At 39.9% G+C, this 20,705-nt stretch overlaps 1 protein-coding gene across 6 annotated transcripts in view; it reads right to left on the reverse strand.

The window, feature by feature from the left end:
- The window catches only part of LOC119651223 (polypyrimidine tract-binding protein 1), a 602,545-nt gene that overhangs the window by 262,030 nt on the left and 319,810 nt on the right, over nt 1-20,705 (reverse strand). For 5 of the 6 annotated variants that reach the window (XM_038054679.1, XM_038054678.1, XM_038054683.1 and 2 more), the window contains one exon: nt 13,388-13,483. The exons of the other annotated variant lie outside the window; for it this stretch is intronic. In XM_038054679.1, the coding sequence (XP_037910607.1) occupies nt 13,388-13,483 (96 nt within the window). The remainder of the gene's footprint in view (nt 1-13,387; nt 13,484-20,705) is intronic. 6 annotated transcript variants of the gene reach the window in all.

Consider the following 20,705-nt stretch of genomic DNA (forward strand, 5'->3'; position numbering starts at 1 on the left):
AATGTATGCATGGTTAGTGCTCATCCAATGTCACTTATATAATGTTTAGTATATGTACTGAATCCGGTCAACAGAGACCCTGGAGATGATCAATAAATGACCTTCACAATCACCTGAAGAACGTTATTATAAATACGGCTACAAACATACTTGGCCTCAGCTGCAAAAGGAGTCGGAACGGCTGGTTTGACGATGAATGTAAGCTAGCAACGGAACGGAAGAATGCTGCATACCGAGTAATGCTGTATTCTCAAAGAACTCGCGCACGCGCGGAGAATTATCACGAACTCCCGTGAGCGGAGAAGCGACTTCACAGACAGAAAAAGGAAGCCTGGGAGAACCAACAGGTCTGTGAACTCGAAAAGCACAAAGAACAACCGCACCAGGCGCACAAGTTTTACCAATAAGTCAGCAGGATAAAGCCTTATACACCTCGATGCTCATTCTGCCGAGACAAAGAAGGAGATCTGATTTCGACGATGGGTTGAGTACTTTGATGAACTACTGAACAACCAGAACATCGGCGAGTTGGAGGTCCCGCCAACTGAAGACGACGGAAAAATACTCCCACCACCAAGTATAGAAGAAACAGTCCGTGCAATTCATCGGCTTAAAAATCATAAGTCGCCAGGAGCCGATGGAATTACAGCCGAATTGGTTAAATATGAAGGCGACCAATCACACCAAGTGGTTCATCAACTTGTGCTCAAGGTGTGGGACAGCGAATCAATGCCTCGCGACTGACAAAGAAGCATTATCTGTCTTATACATAAAAAGAAAAATATCACACAGTGCAGCAATATATATATTCTCCGCTATCTTGCTACCCAGGATAGCCCCATATGCCCAGAACATCATCGGCCCATACCAAAGAGGCTTCACTCCAACCAAATCAGCAACAGCAACATCTGCGGCAAGCGACGGAAAAACTGTTGGAATATGGACACCAGTTGCACCATTTATTCATCGACATTAAAGCCGCCAATGACAACATAGCCGGGGTAAAACCGAACATGGCCATGAGAGAATTCGGTATCCCGACGAAATTGACAAGGCTGACTAGGCTGACCCTGACCAATGTGCGAGGCCAGATAAAAGCATCAGGATCACTCTCAAGACCATTCGACATCAATAACGGTCTACGATAAGGGGATGCCCTATCATGAGTCCTCTTTAACCTGGCCCTCGAGAAAATTATCCATGATGCTGAGATAAATGCAAGAGGTACGATCCTCTTTAAGTCCACCCAACTACTGGCCTACGCTGACGATATCGACATCATGGGAAGAACCACCCGAGACGTACAAACTGTCTTCATCCAGATCGAGCAGGCGGCGCGAGATCTTGGGCTTGCACATCAATGTAGGCAAGACAAAATATATGGTGGCAACGTCAGCACCAAAAACCAACTAAAAAAGCAGCATCAAACCGCACTGTTCAAACGGGAAGAATAAAGATAGGAGACTACAGCTTTAAGACCGTTGATAATTACTCCTATCTAGGGTCGAAAATCACAACCGATAACAGCTACGATGATGAAATCCGCGCACGGTTGTTATCAGCCAACAGAGCCTATTTCAGCTTACAAGAACTTACAAAAACGCTCGAAACGTCTCACCATAGGTCCAAAGTTCTTACTGTACAAGACAATGATTTTGCCAGTCCTCATGTATTCCTCGGAAACTTGGGTTCTTAGCAAGAAAAATTGCGAACTCTTGGCCGCGTTCGAGAGAAGAATCCTCCGAAGAATTTTTGGCCCCCTGCATGAGGATGGATGATTCCGTAGCCTACATAAGGATGAAATCTATGAGCGACACCATGACCGTCAAGTTGTGGATAAAATCGGGCTCAATAGGTTACGGTGGTGGGGTTACTTAATCCGTATGGATGAGGATGATCCAGCCCGGAAAGTCTATATCAGCAATATATATGGTAGGGAAAGGTCAGGACGCCAAACAGCTTTTAGGGATATCGAATTGGTGGACGTCGGCGCCAAACCGAGATGTCTGGAGTTCCTTATTAAGGTAGGCCTAGACCGGATACCGGTTGTTGCGCCGCTGATGATGATGCTGATATGTACTGAATTCACTCCTCGGGAATTTATCTATATTTCTCTCTTCGTCTAACTCCGTGAATGTTTCCAACAGATACTCATACGGATAATTTTCAACGACTTTTGCTGAGCTTCGATTCCTCGCGTCTACCGTTTAAGTACTCGGCATCTCTGGACGCTGTAATAGTGTTGCTCAAGGAAAAAATGTAAATCTGCACTCCGTCCACTTGCTTCCTTATGATATCGACTCCAAAACGCCAAGCTGATATGATAGAGCTTAACGCCGGATATAGACTGCATTGTGTTTCGCTTCTCCTCAGGGCCGTAGAGACAAAATCCGGGTCCGAGGTGAAAACTATTCGGCGCCCCTCTATTTCCTGAAATTCCTACTCCGACCCCACGAGAAAACTCGGGTCCCCCGGAAATGAATCAATGTCGTCAAGCTTAGTTCTGAGAATATTCGATGGTATGACAATACGCAGCCCTGTAAGTGCATGACATTCTCGATTGCAGCGGGGACTATTTTCAGAGCATTTCGTTGCTATGTGACTAAATCGAAGGCTATTATCAAGACTTTAACACTCCTCCTTTCCCAATAAAAAATGAAAAGAGGAGACATACCTATTTACCTTAGTAGTTAAGCCATACTTTCGTTTAAAGTCAGAGTTGACTCCGAGCTTAGATATGGCCAAGCTTCCGCTTTGGTAATTCTGCGGCGACGAACATGCGACTGTTCACGTAAAATAAATACTCCAATGAGTGTATAATTACTGTAACTTTTGCTTTCATCTTATGCCCTCATAATATTGTCATTACTAAATTATTGAGCAGCAGCAATCAAAGTACAAAATTCATCAGGACTCCAGTTTTTACAAGTAAATATCTACGTAAAAATTGATTTCGACTATTTCGTCTATTTCGATCAATGGAAATATAATGTTACAGTGGAGGGGGCAGTTAATTTTGATGACCAGTATCAAAGGTGAAACTGGCATGAATAAACGATTATAAGTTGAATAGCTAAGGTTTTTAGGGCGTGAATGGATATGCACTCAAGATTTCGGATGGTGTTATGAACGAGAATACAGGGCGTCATTTTGGGAGGTTATACAACAGCCATTATTCGCAAAAAGTTCAAGCTTAAGATAGGCTAAAGCCCACTTATACTCAAACAATCGGCAATTTTAAGTTATAAGAGTTATTATCGCTGCATCTGCAGTTTCTGGACACGACATCTGTTTACTTTTCCACCAAGTCATGTACATTGGCTAAATGATTTACATTTGCATAGGGAAACAAGTAGAGTTGGACGAAGGTCACCAAAACCAAAGTTCTCAACCTCACGGATCATAGTACTCTTCCTTTCTGCGTCGATCAATTTCTAGCTGGTGTGGTTTTTGATGTCGGTTGCACTGAGCTGGATGTCGTTCGACGCCTTAACAGTGCTACATTTTCTTACTCTGCCATGTCTAAAATCTGCAAATGTAGTTGTCCCATCGCTAAGTTCAAGTTAAGGCTGTCCTATGCTAGTGTTCTTCCTGTGTTGTAATATGGGAGTGGAGCATTTCAGCCACTCAACACTCCAAGCATTCGTGAACGCCTATTTGCGGCTTATCATTGGTGCACGATTGTCTGAAACTATTTCAAACGAAGAACTTGGTCGGCGCACAAGTCTGTTCCCGTATGCGATGTGATCGGAAGGCGAAAGTGATGGTCACACATTAAGGAAGGGCGACAATACCATGCGGTGGGACCTACTCTTCCAAGATGACTGACGAATGGATCGCCCCAAGAGCACTTGGCACAGAACAATAATGGAAGATGCGAGCGTCTCGCGAAGTTCTGGTGGAGCTGCAGCGTATTTCAACGAATCGTGGACGACGGCACGTAGGTGTGGCTAATGCGTTATACCTCACCTAGAAGTGAATAGCAGCCATATACATATTAAAAATGAAATCAGTACGGCAATACAGTACTGTGTTCATAAACACCGCATATTACGGTTCGATGACATCAAAAAAAGCCAGAGAAAGCCAGTATTAAAAAAGATGAACCTGAAATGCACATTTACCTCACGAGCAAAGCACCGAATGGAAAAGCAGATGTGGAAGGCATTAGTGAAATCTGCTGACTAGCGGCGCCCAAAGTAGTTATGGGACCAGATAACCTAATCACCTGGAATACTTCACAGCAGACAAATTGAAGACCATGTAGTTTTTCTGACACCCTTTTGGAATATTTAACGATGTATAAAAGATCCTTAATTAAATGCATAAATATTGTACGAAAGATGTAAATGTCACAATTCGAATCACCGAAATTTTTCAACGAAAACCGTTGTTTACTATCCGTGTTAAAATTGGTTCATATGACTTAACAGTGGTAATTTTGACGTAAAAGGCAAAGCACGTTGTGGGTAGCTAAAAAAGGTCCACAATGCAGAATCGCAGGCGTTACTTGAGGAAGACTGGACCCAAACATGAGAAGACCTCGCAGTGCCATTGGAAGTTACTCGCCATGCCATTTCTAAGCGGTTACATTCACTAGAAACCAGAACCTAATTTATTTGTCAACATGATAACGCTGGACCACTGGTTGCGAGCCCAGATGGGAAGAGAGAAATCCTACCCCTCCCGTTGTATTCACCAACAATCACTTCATCGGGCTCGCTTATTTCAATCGATGGCGAGTGACGTATGTGTATATGGCAGTACTTCTATTTATGTGAGCAAATAAAAAATTGGGTCGATACACCGATAATGCCAAAGAACCAAGCCTTTCTCCAACGTGGCATCTGCATGCTGCCAAAAAATAGGAAAATTTAGTAGCTAGCGAGTGATTTATTTATAATTATTTTTAATTTCATTAAAAAATACGCAATTTTTAATATGCGCAAGTAATATATTTACCAGCCTTAAGAACTGCTTTTGCCGGTTCTACAGGAACCTAATTTTCATGGTACAAAGAGACTTCAGCCGTGATTTCCAATTGAAAGTGTGTAGCTAAGCTTCCAAGTCCTGATGTGTGCGTGCTGAATAAAGGACTGTTCACATCCCTCAATATGCTTGCCTCACTACATCAAAGCAAACAAGTCTCAGAGTTGTTGAATCCAATATACATATTTACTGAAACAATTTTCTTAGGAACAGTAACGTTGAGCTACCCCACTCAAAAATTCTACAACAAAGAAATATTTGTTGACCATTTATTCTGTTTTTATTTAGTCGTTTAAATCAGAAAAGAGGAACAAACTAAAGAAAGCAGAAAAACCTTCGTCAATGTCATCGGATCATTGATATTATTCTCCTTCGCAGTCGACTCTATAAATTTCCGTTCATAAATATTAAACGGGTTACTAGGGGTTATTCTCCAACGTCCATGTTTTTACACACAATAGACTCAACTGAATTGGACTGAAGTGAAATCGAGCTACGGAATCAATCATTTGTCTGGTCGTCGGGGGCCCAGCGGGCAATGTTTACGTTCCGGGGTACTGAGGAAGAAATTAGCTTTTCCAACGAAACAATAAAAAGAAGTTTTAAAATAACGTCCATCTGATTGTAAATTTTATATCCTAGATCATAGAAAAAAGTGGATGTTCAGATAATGTTATTCAATCGTACGGTGCACACGCAACCACCGCCGGGGAGGAAAATGGATTCGGATATAAAGCGGGAGGTATAGCCAGTTGATTTATGTATTTTTGGGCCAGCTTTTCCTTGAATATTTCAAGTTAAATTTTATTCAACATGTAACATATAAATACAGAGTTGATAACACGCTGGATCCCACGTTCAGATGAGGCCAGCTACCGATTTTAATTGGCACTTATGGAAGTACAAGTTACCCAATTGGCCCAATAGAAACTAGAAGTACTTGTTAACAAAAAACGGCAGTATGACAACAAGCTGAGCGGCATTTACAACCCTACAACCCTCTATCAATACATAAACATTTCCTCTTTTGCCGTCATCAATAATCCGTAAATAGTAAAACTTTCTGAAAACTAACTTTCCCGTGCTGGTCGAAAGAGCAGTCCGCAATAACATCTTCTGAAATAAGACGCCGGCATACCCCGCTCCGCATCCTCCTCCTTCCATGATGCGACCAACGGAAAACTAATAAAATGGCCATCAAAAGAACGACATTTTAGTTTTTCCATAACGACGGGCGGTAGTACGGAATCAGCTTGAATAGACGAGAACCGAAGGACTTCTGAACAAGTTTTGTACAACCACATCGTGGCTAAGGAGCTTTCTTCTTACAGTTTTGGTTTTTGGTGCTACTGTCGGTTATTTTTGGTCGTCCCAGTTCCTGGTCTCGGTCTTTTAGATACTTCTGGCCAAGTGAGCTCAGGAAAACTTTAAGTTAGGGATCTTCCGAGAGAGTAGTCAACATACATATGGCATTATAAACAAAATATTCGGGCAATGGAAATCTACTTAAGTTAGTTGTCTTTTTGCGATTTTGTCTGGTCAATAGTAGAAGCAAGTTTGGAGAAGGGAGTGCAGGAAAATTATTCTTCTATGCTGTTCATATCCACATATTTGTAGATATAATTCAGGCATTAATAAATTAAAGTAATTAATTGAATCAGTTTCTCTGCAATCTAAAGTCGCTAATTCCATTAATGGTCATCTAAACGTAGATCACGACGGGGTTCAGATGAATTCACTACAAATGTGTTTTTTTAAGATATTTCACTCCTTCTTCAATAATGAATGCATACCAACCATGTACTTCACAATGCAAAAAAGAATACTTGGTAACATCATCAGAATGAACAATGATAAATTTGGGAATTATAGGACGACTCCTTAAGATGGTTTTGATGATATTTACATATATTTATTATGACCCTATTCACCTTCTTTTCCAAATATAGAATCAATTGACAAAGTTCGTATTAAAAATAGATAACTTGCTGTTTCTCCAGCCCTGAGATCGTCTTGACTGGAATGGTTAAAAGTTGTTGTCTCGTTATTTGCATTCGTAAGCGCGAATTAGATTCGGAGGAAAAACCACCACCAGCTTAAGCTGGCCAAAGCAGAACTAAATTTTTATTCAGGGATTGACTGGGTCAATATCTATGGTAGAATAAGAAGACCCGGCCTAGACCGGATACCGGTTGTTGCGCCGTTGATGATGATGATGCAAGCCGCCCACTGTTATAAAAATTTAGTGCTAGCCCAAAACATAGGGGACAAAAACAGTGGAAGAAAGTTTTACCTAATTGGTTAGGTCCGGTAACAAGTACACGATGAACTCAAGAATTACTCAATTACCAACAAAAAGAATAAAGTTCGTGGTGTTCGACAGATAATGCAATACAAATTCAGGGTACTATATAACGAGCCAGGATAGAATCGTTTACGCAGAGCCAAATCAGAAAAAGTTAAGAACAAGTCACAAGCGGGAAGATTTATTAGACACAAACAGCTTGCTATCTAAACAAATTTCGGGAGCATCTTTTCGTGTCCCTTGGCCAAAGTTTGAAAGGTGTGACACATATTATTCTTGGCAGTGGGGGCATATCGCATCAATCGCATCCACCCGCTATCGCTGTAGATTTTCCAAAAATGCACTTCAACTGCCTTAACGACGTACCGAGAAGCTTTCATTGCTCCTAAATTTCTACGGTAAGTCTTTCTAGGGCAACCCACTTGTCGGTCATCCTGGTACAGTGTCGCCTTCCTAAATATGTGATCTATCTATTACCACTTCCGCCTTTTGATCAACACGTCTACGAGTATCTGGATGGTACACAATATATTCATTCGGACTCTCCTTACTCCTTTTCCAGATCCAGAACCACTACGTCGAAATTCATGACTCGGAGAGACAGCAAGCAGATGTCATCAGTGTATTCGCGGTGTTTAAGGACAGATGACACAATACCAACGGGTGAGCTGTCAACCCCGCGAATGGATGGCACTGATACTCGAGTCTGGTAGTGTTCACCAAGGAAGAGGTCTTATGACAACTTAGGTATCGTCGTTCTTGTCATGGCGCGGAAAATCCAACGTCAAATGCCCAGTGCTTCACGATCGAAAACATTCGTAGTATTTAACAATAAAGCAACAAAATTCCAATCTGAGGAAAGCTAAACTTCTGATTATCGACCCTAATGAAACCTACAAGATGAATGGCAATGTTAGGCTTGAAATAGCAATCACCACGCCAGAATTCGGCTTACAACTAAGAACCCAATCCAGGGCAAAGACTAATAAGTCGGGAAACCAGGAGCTGGACGCTTCAGGTATGAAAGGTTTTTCGTATTTCTTTTGTAAAGATATTTGAGTGTGTATTTGTCCCATTAGTACGTAGTAGGTGATGTATTCATATATTATGTAAGAATATCCACTTGCACGTGATACTGACATTCAAAATCTTGCAAGAAGCGAAAACTTTGACCTATTGTTACGTTGTGGTTCTACTACAAACTTAAGGAAAGTTTTGCAGCCAATTGCTAAAAATTATGGTAATATACTATTAGCAACTCCATTTGAACAGACATGGGTATGGAGGGGATTTCGAAGCCTTGGTACCAAATAACCTCTTGATTTTTCAGTTGAATAGTTTCTGGGAATGGGTCCTTTAAAGAAATTATCATTTTCGACCTCAGCATTCCCCACCTTTTCAACAAATATCTAAACTAAGACGGACTTTGGAAAGTACTAACCGAGACCTTTCATTTGATATTCCACATGACTACATTTGGTGCAAGAAAAAATTATACCCACCTTTTGCATGTATGGGGACTCCTCCTTAAATTCAACGTAGAAGAATGTATATAACTGTATGTGTTAGCGTTCACAGTTCCCATCTTTCCACCAAATTTAATTTCAATCTCTATAACCATCTCCGAGAAAAATGTGTGTGACAGCCAAACAGACACTAAACCGATTTTAATAAGGTTTTGTTATGAACAAAACGTTAAAAACATGCCAAAAAACAGTAGGGTTAAGCTTCCACGTTCGGGCGGCTGAAAACATAGATTATATGCAGCATATAAGGAACTTGTCTGAAATCCCATCATAGACTGTTCGATATCATAGGATCGGGGGTACTGCTCTGAAAGCCTAGGCTCTGATTTGCAGTTGGGTCCATGCTGGGAGTTTTATATATACATACATATATATTATCTTCGCGTCACTTTGTGCGGATAAGAAAACGCTTGGCGGATGCGCTATGGGCATGCATATATACGTTAAGAAGATGACCGCGAATGGGGGTACTGATGCGCAAGTCGGGTAGGTGAGAGCAAAATGCCCACTCGTGGATAAAAACTGGCTATGGAAAATAAGGGTGAATAAACAGGCTTCGCCCGTCGATATTCAGCGTCCGGAGTGCCCCATTTGTGGGGAACTTGCCTTCTGTCGCACCTAAGAATGGACTGGAAATGAGATCTACACCGTTAAAAGATCATTACCGAGAAAAACAATGTTGAGATTCGTTGGGGAACAAAGAGAAGGAAACGGAGAGTCCCCCGATCGAGGACAATGCTTTTGAGGTGAAAGGGGAATGTGGAAAACATCAAACCGGAACAGCATCTATTTCAGTAGAAGAACGCATAAATGAATTATGTAAGTTCGTCAAGGTAAAATATCTTACAAAAATCATCATATTGTTTAAATTGTCGCACAATAAGTCACTGGAAGACAAAGCATCAAGTAGCAAAGTACCGTGGGAAATGCAGGGGACACCTTCTCAAGATAAAGTAGGTGAAAAACGGGGAAACGGAGTAGGGACAGCATTAGTGGGTCCTCTAAGTCCAGTCAATCAATCCCGATGAATGGGTAAAGGTTAACAGCAAAAGTTCGTCCTAAAACAATAATAATTTCAAAGAAAGGAGATATGTACTACTAGCCATCGTCTTTCGAAAGATGAAAGCCAAGAGGAGCTTAACAGTAATTAAATTGATTACCGTGGCCAAGGTGGAAAACGGTAGGGTTGTGTGGCGTCCCAAGAAGCAAGTATCTCAAAGGGGGTGCTTCAGATGCCTATTTCCCAACCATTTTGCAGCAGCATGCACCCTTTAATAAGATAGATCGAAACGATGTAGGAAGTGTGGAAAAGAGAGGTATCTTATCAAAAATTATATTGAAGATCCACAATGCATGTTGCGTAAGGGGAAAGAGGATGTGAGCAACCGGTACATTGTAGTGGATGCATATGGGAGGGAGCCGAATCTAACAACTATGATAATTAGGTTGACACAATCGCTCGAGCTACTAGAATTAAGGTTGTGCGCTGCTCTACTGGGCCCAGAAGAAGGCCCCGGCAGGATGGGGACTATAATGAAAAAGATAAGTCTGCTTTCAACAAACGAGGCATGTGACGCCACAATGTCATAAGAGCGTTTCCGCCTCAGCTTTAAACCATTTTTTTTCGCAACAAAAACTATGGAAAAGTCGTTGGAAATAGTAATGTACAACAGGCTGCTCAAGCTCATCGAACTAATAGGTAGTTTATCGGTACGGTAGTACAGGTTTCGGGGAATCTGTTCTACTCTATTGCGATAGCAATGGTCGTATATCTGGCTCGTTAAATGTTGGCGGTTGGAAAGTACTGCGCAATAGTGCCGCCAGATGTCAAGAATACCTTTCATTCAGCCAACGGGGATTGAATTGAGGACACCACTGGTTGATCCAGGTTATTAAGTTCTAATATGAAGTGGATGACGAGCGTATTGAGATCTCTGTTATGACTCCACGTGCAGGAAGAGGTGACCCTGATTGTTTTTGCAGACGACTTAGTGGTGAAAATTAAAGCATTCATAAAATGTTAGATATTGCCTTCTGTTTGTAGTTAAGTCTAAAATTGATAGACCAGTAGCTTACTCCAAACTACAAATTTATTTTATTATTATATTATATTTCGGGAGCAACTTACTCCTTTCATCAGTACAAAGCTACTGAAAAAAAAAATTTTCAGGAGCTTTGTACTGATGATGGGAGTAAGTTGCTCCCGAAATATATATATACATAATAAAATAAATTTGTAGTTTGGAGTAAGCTACTGGTCCATCAATTTTAAAGCATTCATGCCGTCAAATTATGGTTGCAAGTGTTCAAACTGAAACTGGCGAAGAAAGAGCGGTTTTTATTATAGATCGTAGAAAACAAACAATTGTAAAAATCACGCAATCGTTTCAAAATCTGGGGGTCATTATCTTGAAGGGCACTTGCACTGTGCATGAAATAAGGCAGAAAAACGACTCCATCTCTAACAAGGATGATGCCTAATATCGGCAGTCCATAATATATCACCAGAAGCTGCTTATGGTAGGGGCAATGAAATTCATCCTACTGCGGAAATACAGTGAATGCTAAAGGTGTACAGTACATATACGGCAGAATCGGATCATTGCGGGAGTGATCATTTTAGCCGTCCTAACGAACTATGTCGACCAGAGACCGAGGCCGAACCTGTCCCAGGTGAACGTGTACTTCCAAAAAAACACTTTCATTTTAAGATTTCCACTGCGATTGCAGCAGATATATTGGCATTCTAACCAGGTGTTTACAGCGAAAAATACTCGATCTTCCGACCAGCGCGAGTTTTATCCTATGAAACTGAAAATGCTTTTTAAAAAAATCATGCCTGAACATTGCACTAGAAAACGTGACCGTAAATATATATACATGAGTTTAATCGCCACAATTACAACCTACCCCACACTTCCATTCTCCAGAGCATGCAAACACCTAAACTCCAACCATCCTTCACGATTTCAGATAATAGCGCTAATAATAGTGTGTTAACACACTCAACATATAACACATTTTACCTAAAAGACATAAATTCTACATACGACAGCAAATTACCCCAATAGCTGGAACGTAATCGGGACGACTTCCCAGCATACGTGCCTGTCCCTACGACAACCTTTTTTTCTCTTCTGCAAATTTTGCCTAGGCTCGAATTGCAGATGAACCTGAGAACTGAAGACGAAATAAAACAGGGGATGCGTTACGCGATAACTACACGGAATATTTTATCCCGGGAGTAATCAAGAATGGATGTGACCGTCGGAGTAGGACGAGCGTCACACAATCTTATTTGCATGATAGAGAAAAGGTTGGTCTTCGCTAGCTCATCGCCACCGTTGTCAGCCAAACGAGCCTTGATTACGGCCATTTATCCCGTACATCGTCGTGTCCCTTTTCAGGTGTGATGCTATTTGAATGTCCTTTTTCCATGGTCCCATTGCTAGTATTATGTTGTGTCCCATTAGTCTTTCATTCCGTTGACCGTTTTTTCTGTGGAGTCGTCTCGCGGGACAATTGCAATGGCTGCAAGTAAGAAAACCATGCGATGGAGCAATGAGGCATGAGACGAAAAGGACGTGTTGATGACGATATTAGGGAAAATTCTTTCATTTTTATAGTAAAACAAATTAAAAAGTCATTTATCCTCTTTAAGAAATGCTCATGGGTATTATCAAGATGTTTTTCCATAGAGAAAATAATGATAAATGCCTGAACGCCCCGTTCTTTAGCTATCGTCCAAGTTGGAATGGAGTCGTTGCGGAAATGGAGCAATACTTCGACAGATAATAGATTTGTTTCAAAAGGACTAGCCCGCCTCGGCCAAGTTAAGGAAGATAGGCAGTGAGAGCCAAACTACAGTTATATCGAGGATATTTTTTAAGAGAATTTTTACTGATGATAAGTAAGCTGAAGATCCAATACGCCCACTAGGTTTGCTCCTCCGTTCTGCAAAATATTAAAGGAGGAAAAATTATCATAACGCAAAAAATGAATCTTCTATGTCGCTACTTTCAACAGACAAGGAAATTCGATATTTGGTTACCATGACTAATTTATTTTTGAAACCCTCAAAGTCATTTATTACACAAATGAATAAGAACCCAAATTTTTTAATGAACATTGAAAGGATAGCAGACGCCTACGTGTACAAAATCTGTAATCGAAACTCCTTTTTCAAGGTTATGACTCCTGAGCCCACAACTGAGTGGCTGATCTGATGTGTATGAAAAAATGTCATTCTGGTCAATTTCGAAGATGATACATATCACAGTGAAAATGACTAAGGAAATCTCGAAATTCTGTTTCGGCAGTCCAGACTGCTGACCTGACTAGGATAAAAATCACAAAATGCTCTCAAGAAAAGCAGAAATTCATCCCACGCCTCTCGAGCTTCAATGAGAAGCAAAAAATGGGGCCCACGAAAGTGAGAAAAAAGTAGCCACGCCAGACAAATCTGATGGGGGTTGAAGGGCGCTTAGACGATTTCCAACCGCAACACAAGAAGATGCTGCTACCCTGCGTGGCCCATTCATTCAAATTTATGTGATGTAAAACTTACCTTAACACCGATGTGAACTGGAGGAAAGTCGCCGTGAAGTGTTGAAGGAAGTAGTGGTAATGGCAGGGGAAGGGGGCAGGTCATCATGGCCGCTACCTGTAACAATAAAAAACAAGCAAATAATAGATATAATAAAAGTGAAATATTGCAGGCAAATAAATATAAAAAAACATGGAATGTGCGCGATGCAAAAACTAACCAAGCCAGAATTAATTTACTTTTAATACACTCGCTGAAGAGCAACTACCCGTTACACGGCGTTTTGTTTTTACTACAGGCAGTCATACATAGAGTTTTGTATCCGAAGGATATAATCAAACGAATGGGCGTGTAGTCCCGACCATGAAAATTTCGTGCGCGAAAAGTAACGAGAAAGTTGATAAAATTTATGGGTTTATAACAACGGGAATTTAGGAAATATTTACAAAATGGATGGTGGCATATTGAAGTGTTAACAGGACAAGGACACGGTGGAACCCATAAAGTCTTAGAATTTAACTCAATATATGATACTAGTGATGACGTTCCATAGCATGGAGACGTGTTTCAATTATATTCGGGAAAGCATTGAGAGGGAAAGATCAGTACCGATGCGAAAAAGCGGAGATAATTTGAAAAGCTCTTGACTGACTTTCCTACCGAAATGTAAAATGCACAATCTTTAAAGAAATCACTCAAATATCACACGAATTTACGCGGAACCTTTCTTTCTCGATGGCTTTCTAATTAGAATGAATGTTTTACAGGGCAGTAAATCACGCGGAAGATTCGTCTTCCGAGCGGTACTTTTCGTTTTACGTTTGCCAAATCGTGCGAACTCTTATATTTTTGGGCATCTCTATCTGTTGCTGACGAGCTCGTAATTCAACTAAATGACCCTTTTTATATGGAATAAGAGCTATTAATGTCCGATACTACTCCTTGAAGTGTAATGGGTAGCGAATTGTAAAATATGGTGTTATTGAAAGCTTTTTCGAATCAGAGGGAGTTTTCGGAAGTGCATTCGACCATTTGAGTTAGAAGTCAGGTTAAATAGAGGACACCCAATGAGGGTCAATAGAAAGGTATTTAACTTTGACGAATTTCAGGTTCATATGTTAGGTACCATATGAGTGGTTACACTACTAAATACAATAAGTGGGTGCAAACTAGTTCAAGAAATTCATTCTCCGGGTTATTACAATCAGCGCCCTGGAAATAAGCGTAAATCTTCTTTGTGGCGGCTTTCTTTTAAGTTGGTGTGGTTGTACTATCAAATATTTATTTAATACGCATTTTCAATAAAGAAACTCACGGATAGCATAATTTGCAAGTCTCTACCATGTAAGGGCAAAAATCCAAATGCCCACTGTGAAACAAGTACTCTCTATCTACAACAACGGCTATGTGTTAAGGGGGGACTATAGTCGTGCAAGTCTAAGAGAAGCACTTTTTGGCGTTTTTGAACTTTCGCGAAAAAATGACAATGATATTTAAGCGAAGGTCATGTGAAAAAAGGCGTTGTGCACTGTCCAAGATTACTCGGCAAATGGTTGGAAATAAAGATTAAGTTGGAAGTAAATCTAAGCCGCAATGGCCTCCTCTTTTTTAATTTTTTTTTTATTTTTGCCAAGTGGTTGAAGTAAAATCCACGAATTTGACCCTAAAAATTCCGCCATTTCGTATCTGTGAAATCAGTTTAAAGCGAAAAAAAGAAATAAAAGACCGTTTTTACCTAGCAATGTATTTTAAAATTGTGTTCAACAAAGTTTTTGGGAAACCGAGTCCACTGACTTGAAAAAAATCGTTTCAAGAGAAAGGCTTTTAAACTATGGATGCGACTGTACGCACGTGTTAACTAAGCGGAGTTTGCAGTCCTAAATCTTAGTGGGTTCTACTCGAAATAACCTGAAGTTTGGGGAAAATATTATTTGTAAGATGTTGAACTTTCAAATGAAAAATTTAAAAAAAAATGATTTTTTCAAGTTGCAAGATTGTAACCCCCCTTAAATTACAATTGATTTTTGTTAATGATATGATCGAAGCTGAAGTACGAAGAACTGGTATCTGCGGACGAACCTGAGCGGTCAAATCTCACCAATTTATCAAATTGTCTTACGCTATTGTTTGTAGTTGGCAGTTCTGTACTGTAGTGTCGTTGTAACTGCACACCAGCGATGTCATTCAGTGCACAATGCATAAAGACTTATATCAATCCGTACATCATCTTTCATATGTGGTTTGTATGTTTTCTGTTCGCTTCTTTACGGAAAATAGGGCATTGACAGTCTCAATTTTTAATGAGAAAATCCTAGAGTTTTATTTTGATCACACTTAATGCTGTGCCTTATAACCTTCACATCGAAACAGACGAAAATGTACCCCAACATCCGTGACGGTGGATTCGAATCCGGTCAAGGCGCAAGAGAGGCGCTCCACCATCTTGACCGACTTGTCCTTATTTGATAAGCGCCCAAAATTAAGTCAGAATCCTTTGAACTTTAGACAAATTTCGGTGTTCCATCTGCAATAACACTCATCCAGATCAAGATTTCAAACGATCGAAAGCAATGATAACTGCAATCGGTTCTAATGCTTTTCACAATTTTAGTAGCCGATAAATAACTCCAATATCCCAGTGTAAACATGAACTCGGCCACCGAGGCAATAACTCACGGGAAACATAATATGCATTCGAGTGTCATGATTTGTTTGAAAAAAAAAACAAGAAACTAAGAACACGGTGACATATAGTGCACTTGCTGGAAAAGACCCCGCTCAGACAGAATTTTCCAATCTGCCTGTCTTTGTCGGAACCCCGCTGTTCCGTTGCAACTCCAAATTCCAGCTTCAACCCCGTCAGCGCCGCTTCAAAATCTTTTCTTTCGTGCTTGTTCACTAAAAGCCTCATAAGCGTAATTCTGGCTTTACGCGTAGCTTTGCTTGCTCCAAAATTGCGTAGCTAATAGCGCATCGTATTTCAGGACAAAATCTAATGTGGATTGTTATACAAATAATTCATTCCATCGATGAAGTAAAGTTATTTAAACTTCATTTTTCATTCATGCAGAACCGAACATTTTAATTCTCGATGCGGCTGAGGTTTCATCTTACCTGATATACGCCAAAACGATAAACATATTATCCACAGTAGGCAGATGTTTCGGGATTCAACGACCATCTCTTTTTAAAGTTTTGTGTGAAATCGATTCGATGTCTGTCTGTCTGTCACACCCGATTTATTCGGAAACGACGATTGGTGAGAGCATATGATCTGCTGTTCTCTTTACATATAATAGGTTGCGCTATTTTGTGTTAAGTTTAAGCTGAGGCTCCCCATACATGTGAGGGTTCAATTTTATTTCACAGAATGTGGGCATGTGGTGTATCAAATGAAAGGGATCAATTAGTACTTTTCGAAACTGACACATTTGATAACGGGTGAAGCGTAGGAGAGTGATGGCTCAAAATATGACCCCCAAAAAGTATAACAGATCTCGTTCTCAGAACCTATCCATCCGAAAAATCTGAAAAAAATCACAGTGATGTATCTAAATGAAATCTAGGCCTCAAAATACATCCCGTTCCGATATCTGCACAAATAAAGTTACTAATAGTATATTACCATATTTTAGAAATTTTGCCGAAAATCCCCCCAACTACAAAATTTGGCTCTAGCATAAGAGATAATACAAGACATAACTTTGGGAAGTTTGATGAAAATCTAACTATTATTAACAAAGAAAATCCAACTATTATTAACAAACTTACAGAAGGTGAAACTTTTACATCTATCCTGGAAGAGGCCTACACAAGGAACTACGCTTTCATTAGGTCAAGATACCAATTTCATTTGTCTTGGACATTGCTGGAATCTACCGCAATCGAACGAATATCGCGGAATGGATCACTGAGAGCGCCCACTTCCCTAAGAGATGAAAAAACTACCAAAACGACTCGGACGCACCTCCCGCAAACAGTAATGTGCGAGTTCGCTTAACAGGTGAAAATTCCATTGAAAAATGAACAGGGTGGTAGAATGCCAGGGTTATTGGCGAGACCGGAAGAACTTGATGGGATCTACGATCCGACGCAGGTCGTGTTTTCAGGGTAGAAGTCTGTTGCTCCTCCTTAAGAGCAATAACGCACTGCACATCAAACTAAAGAACAGCATACATAAAACCTGCTTGATACGAAAAATCATATAACGCACAACCTAAAAGATAAAGTCAAATGGACGTAGAGGTTAGCCCAGAATAAAGTTGAGAGACAACGAGTAGCGGAGGTATTATTTGAGAGCTAAATAAATATTATTTTGGGTGTAGTGTTGTCAACATAAGCGTTTAATTTAGTTATGCGTATCCATCAGAAATCGAACACCCACAGATACGGAATTTCATCTCACATGGTCGAAATATATTGAGCACATTTTTGTGCGTAACGACAAGAAATGCAGTAAAACTTTGCATACTTGACAACGCCAGCGAATAAAAAATGGAAAAGTGTTTAAGACCAAATAAAGGTCGAATACGTCTCGGGTATCAATAAAGAGCGGCCTCATTAGTTTCGAAAACCATGTACATCCTTTTATCATCATTTGTAGAACACGAATAACATAAAATTGCTGTTAAAAATCAGTAAAGAAATCACCCCTGCTTTAATTTCACACTTCCCCGTATAATCAAAAAATAAACGCGACAGGAAATTACACCTCTTTAATTCGAATTCTAGCTAACGCACTCAAGTATTAAATGGAAACAAAACACGTCAATCAACTAATAACACTACTCTGCTTACCCTATAAACATGCTCCTACACTTATCCCCAAATAAACCTGAATTCCTGAATGCCTACGGTGGCGGAACACGCTACCAAGCAAAACAACAAAATACCAATAATACGCATTGACATCTATGAATAAATAAATTGAAAGTTTTACAAATTGTCCTCCTTTGAATTGATAAATGGCCACGAGGAAAACAGAATGTCCCGGAAAATTTTTCAACGAACCGGAGACACATTCTGGAATCCGGTGTCAAAACATGAAGCCCATAGCTTCCGGGCCCAAAGTTGCGTACCAAATTTCATTTGCGTGACAAACACACATTTCCTAACCATAAATTCCATTTTCACGACTGACGCTGTTAGGGGATGTATACAGAGGCAACTAACTGTTGATGGGAAATAGAAAAAATATTATACAAAGAGCAAGTAGGTGAAACAGTAACTAATTTAATTAGTTTTGACGTTCGACTAATAACATAACGAAATTCATACACGAAAGCCATTTTTGGCTAGTTCCATGGTTAAGAGCCATTAAGGCTTTTAGAGGAAACAAGGGTAAAGGGTTGACGGTGCGATGATTGAGTTGATTTTACGTCAACCTCTTAATCTCACTACTCTAGGTTCGAATCGTGGTTCATCATGGATCTTTGGGTTTGTCTTTGCACTATCGTGCTGCTGCGGATTTCTTACCTGTAATAAAACTGAAGCATATTCTTATCGAAAATTAGGATTGTGCGAATACCCCGTACTGTCGACATATAAGGGGAAGAACATAAGTTTCATATTCAAAAAGACACTCTGGATTAACCAACTAAATTTGATAACGTCTATGAAACTGAGCAAAAATGATTCACTGAATAGTGATTAAAACTTTTTCTACCCAAACGTGGAGTGGATATCCTGTAGATAAAAGTACGACAATTGCTGTCCCTATGACCAAATAAGGACGTTTAATATAGCGGCTCTCAACCAGTTTCAATTTATAGGAAAAAAAACAGACGAACAAAAAATTAGAGGTTTTTCGTTTTGGCCATGACTTTTATAAATTTTAGTCCTTTGTGCTCATACCTTTCTAAGCACGACCCCATTTTTAACCCAAGTGTTTTGGTACAGCAACTAATACTTCTTTAACAAAATGAAGCGAAAATATCGTTTTCGCTCCAATTTTCACTAGAATATTCCTCAAAGTTGCCTTAAAGAACAGAAGATTAGACGACTAGAAAAATTATTGTTAACAAACATAATGACAGCGACTTGCTCTAGTTGTATATCGTGTTTTCACATCTTTTTCCTGGTTTTCTTTACGGGCACGTTGCCTTAAGTTTTACTGTTCAGTGCACTTGGGGATTCTTGCGTTACCCATACGCTCCATATGGTCTATCCAGTTTAGTTAACGAAGAACTGAAGAACTGAATAAACTGGATCATTAAAAAATTCCTACAACTAAGTGTTGATTTTAGAATGGAGAAAACCGAATATCATCAGTTATTTGCCTCTGAGTTTCGTAGTCTTCCTTGCTCTCCTTTCTCAGATGTTCTTGAAGTTATCTGAATCTCTCTCTACTTTCAAGGTTGTGTTCGCCTAGTGTCATGTCCTGTCATCGCTGGTTTTTTGAGTCATAATCTTTTTTGTATCTCGATGACCTTTAAACCATGCCATGGTAATATCATCCGCGTAAGATAACTAGGTTGATTTATTATAATTGAGCGTTTGTGTCCATAGGAAATTTTCAGATGACTCGTTCCAGCGTTCTAGTGGCGATAGTGAGAGCAGTACCACCGTCCTCTCCTTGCTTCAAACTCGAGTTTGCGCTGAAGCTTTACGAGAACTATCCTTGGATCTTGACCTGAGAATGTTTCTTGCGTCATCTATCTTTGGCTGTTAAGCTGAGATTCTGTCTTGTACATGATTAGGTTCGCCATTCATTCCAAATTCCGTGGGATTTTAAACCAAGCAAAACCATAAAACTTCTTCAAACATTATTCATTCATTATTCAGAAACATTTTTTAAGATAGACGAATGACCATTAATCTTTTTAAGGTTTTGTGTGAAACAAAGCCTAATTAAAACTGATTCAATGTATGTTTGCCACACCCGATTTACTCGGAAACGGCCGAACTGATTGTCACCAAATTAGGTGAGAACATGTGATCTGTATGATCAAATCAGTGTTGTATTTATACGAAATGTAGGTCTAATACATCCCGTTCCCATATTTACACGAATAAAGTTAATAATAGTATATTATCATATTTTGCAAATTTACCAGCCGATCCCCCCTCCTCAAGTTCATTCTAGAAGTACAAAATTTGGCATCATCTTCTAAACGATAACATAGGACATAGCTCTGACAAGTTTGACGCAATCCAACTATTATTAACAAAGTTATTGAAAGTCAAAATATTGTATTTCTCGTAAATTGAGCGCACTCTAGGATATGTATGACGTCATCACTATATGTATAAAGTGAACTTTTATGAACGGCGGGATCCATGGAGACATTTGCGTTTTTGTTTTAGTTTAGGAAACGTGTCAAAATGCATTAGATCAATT

The sequence above is a fragment of the Hermetia illucens genome, chromosome 3 (assembly GCF_905115235.1).
Source record: "Hermetia illucens chromosome 3, iHerIll2.2.curated.20191125, whole genome shotgun sequence".
In the NCBI taxonomy this organism is placed as follows: domain Eukaryota; kingdom Metazoa; phylum Arthropoda; class Insecta; order Diptera; family Stratiomyidae; genus Hermetia; species Hermetia illucens.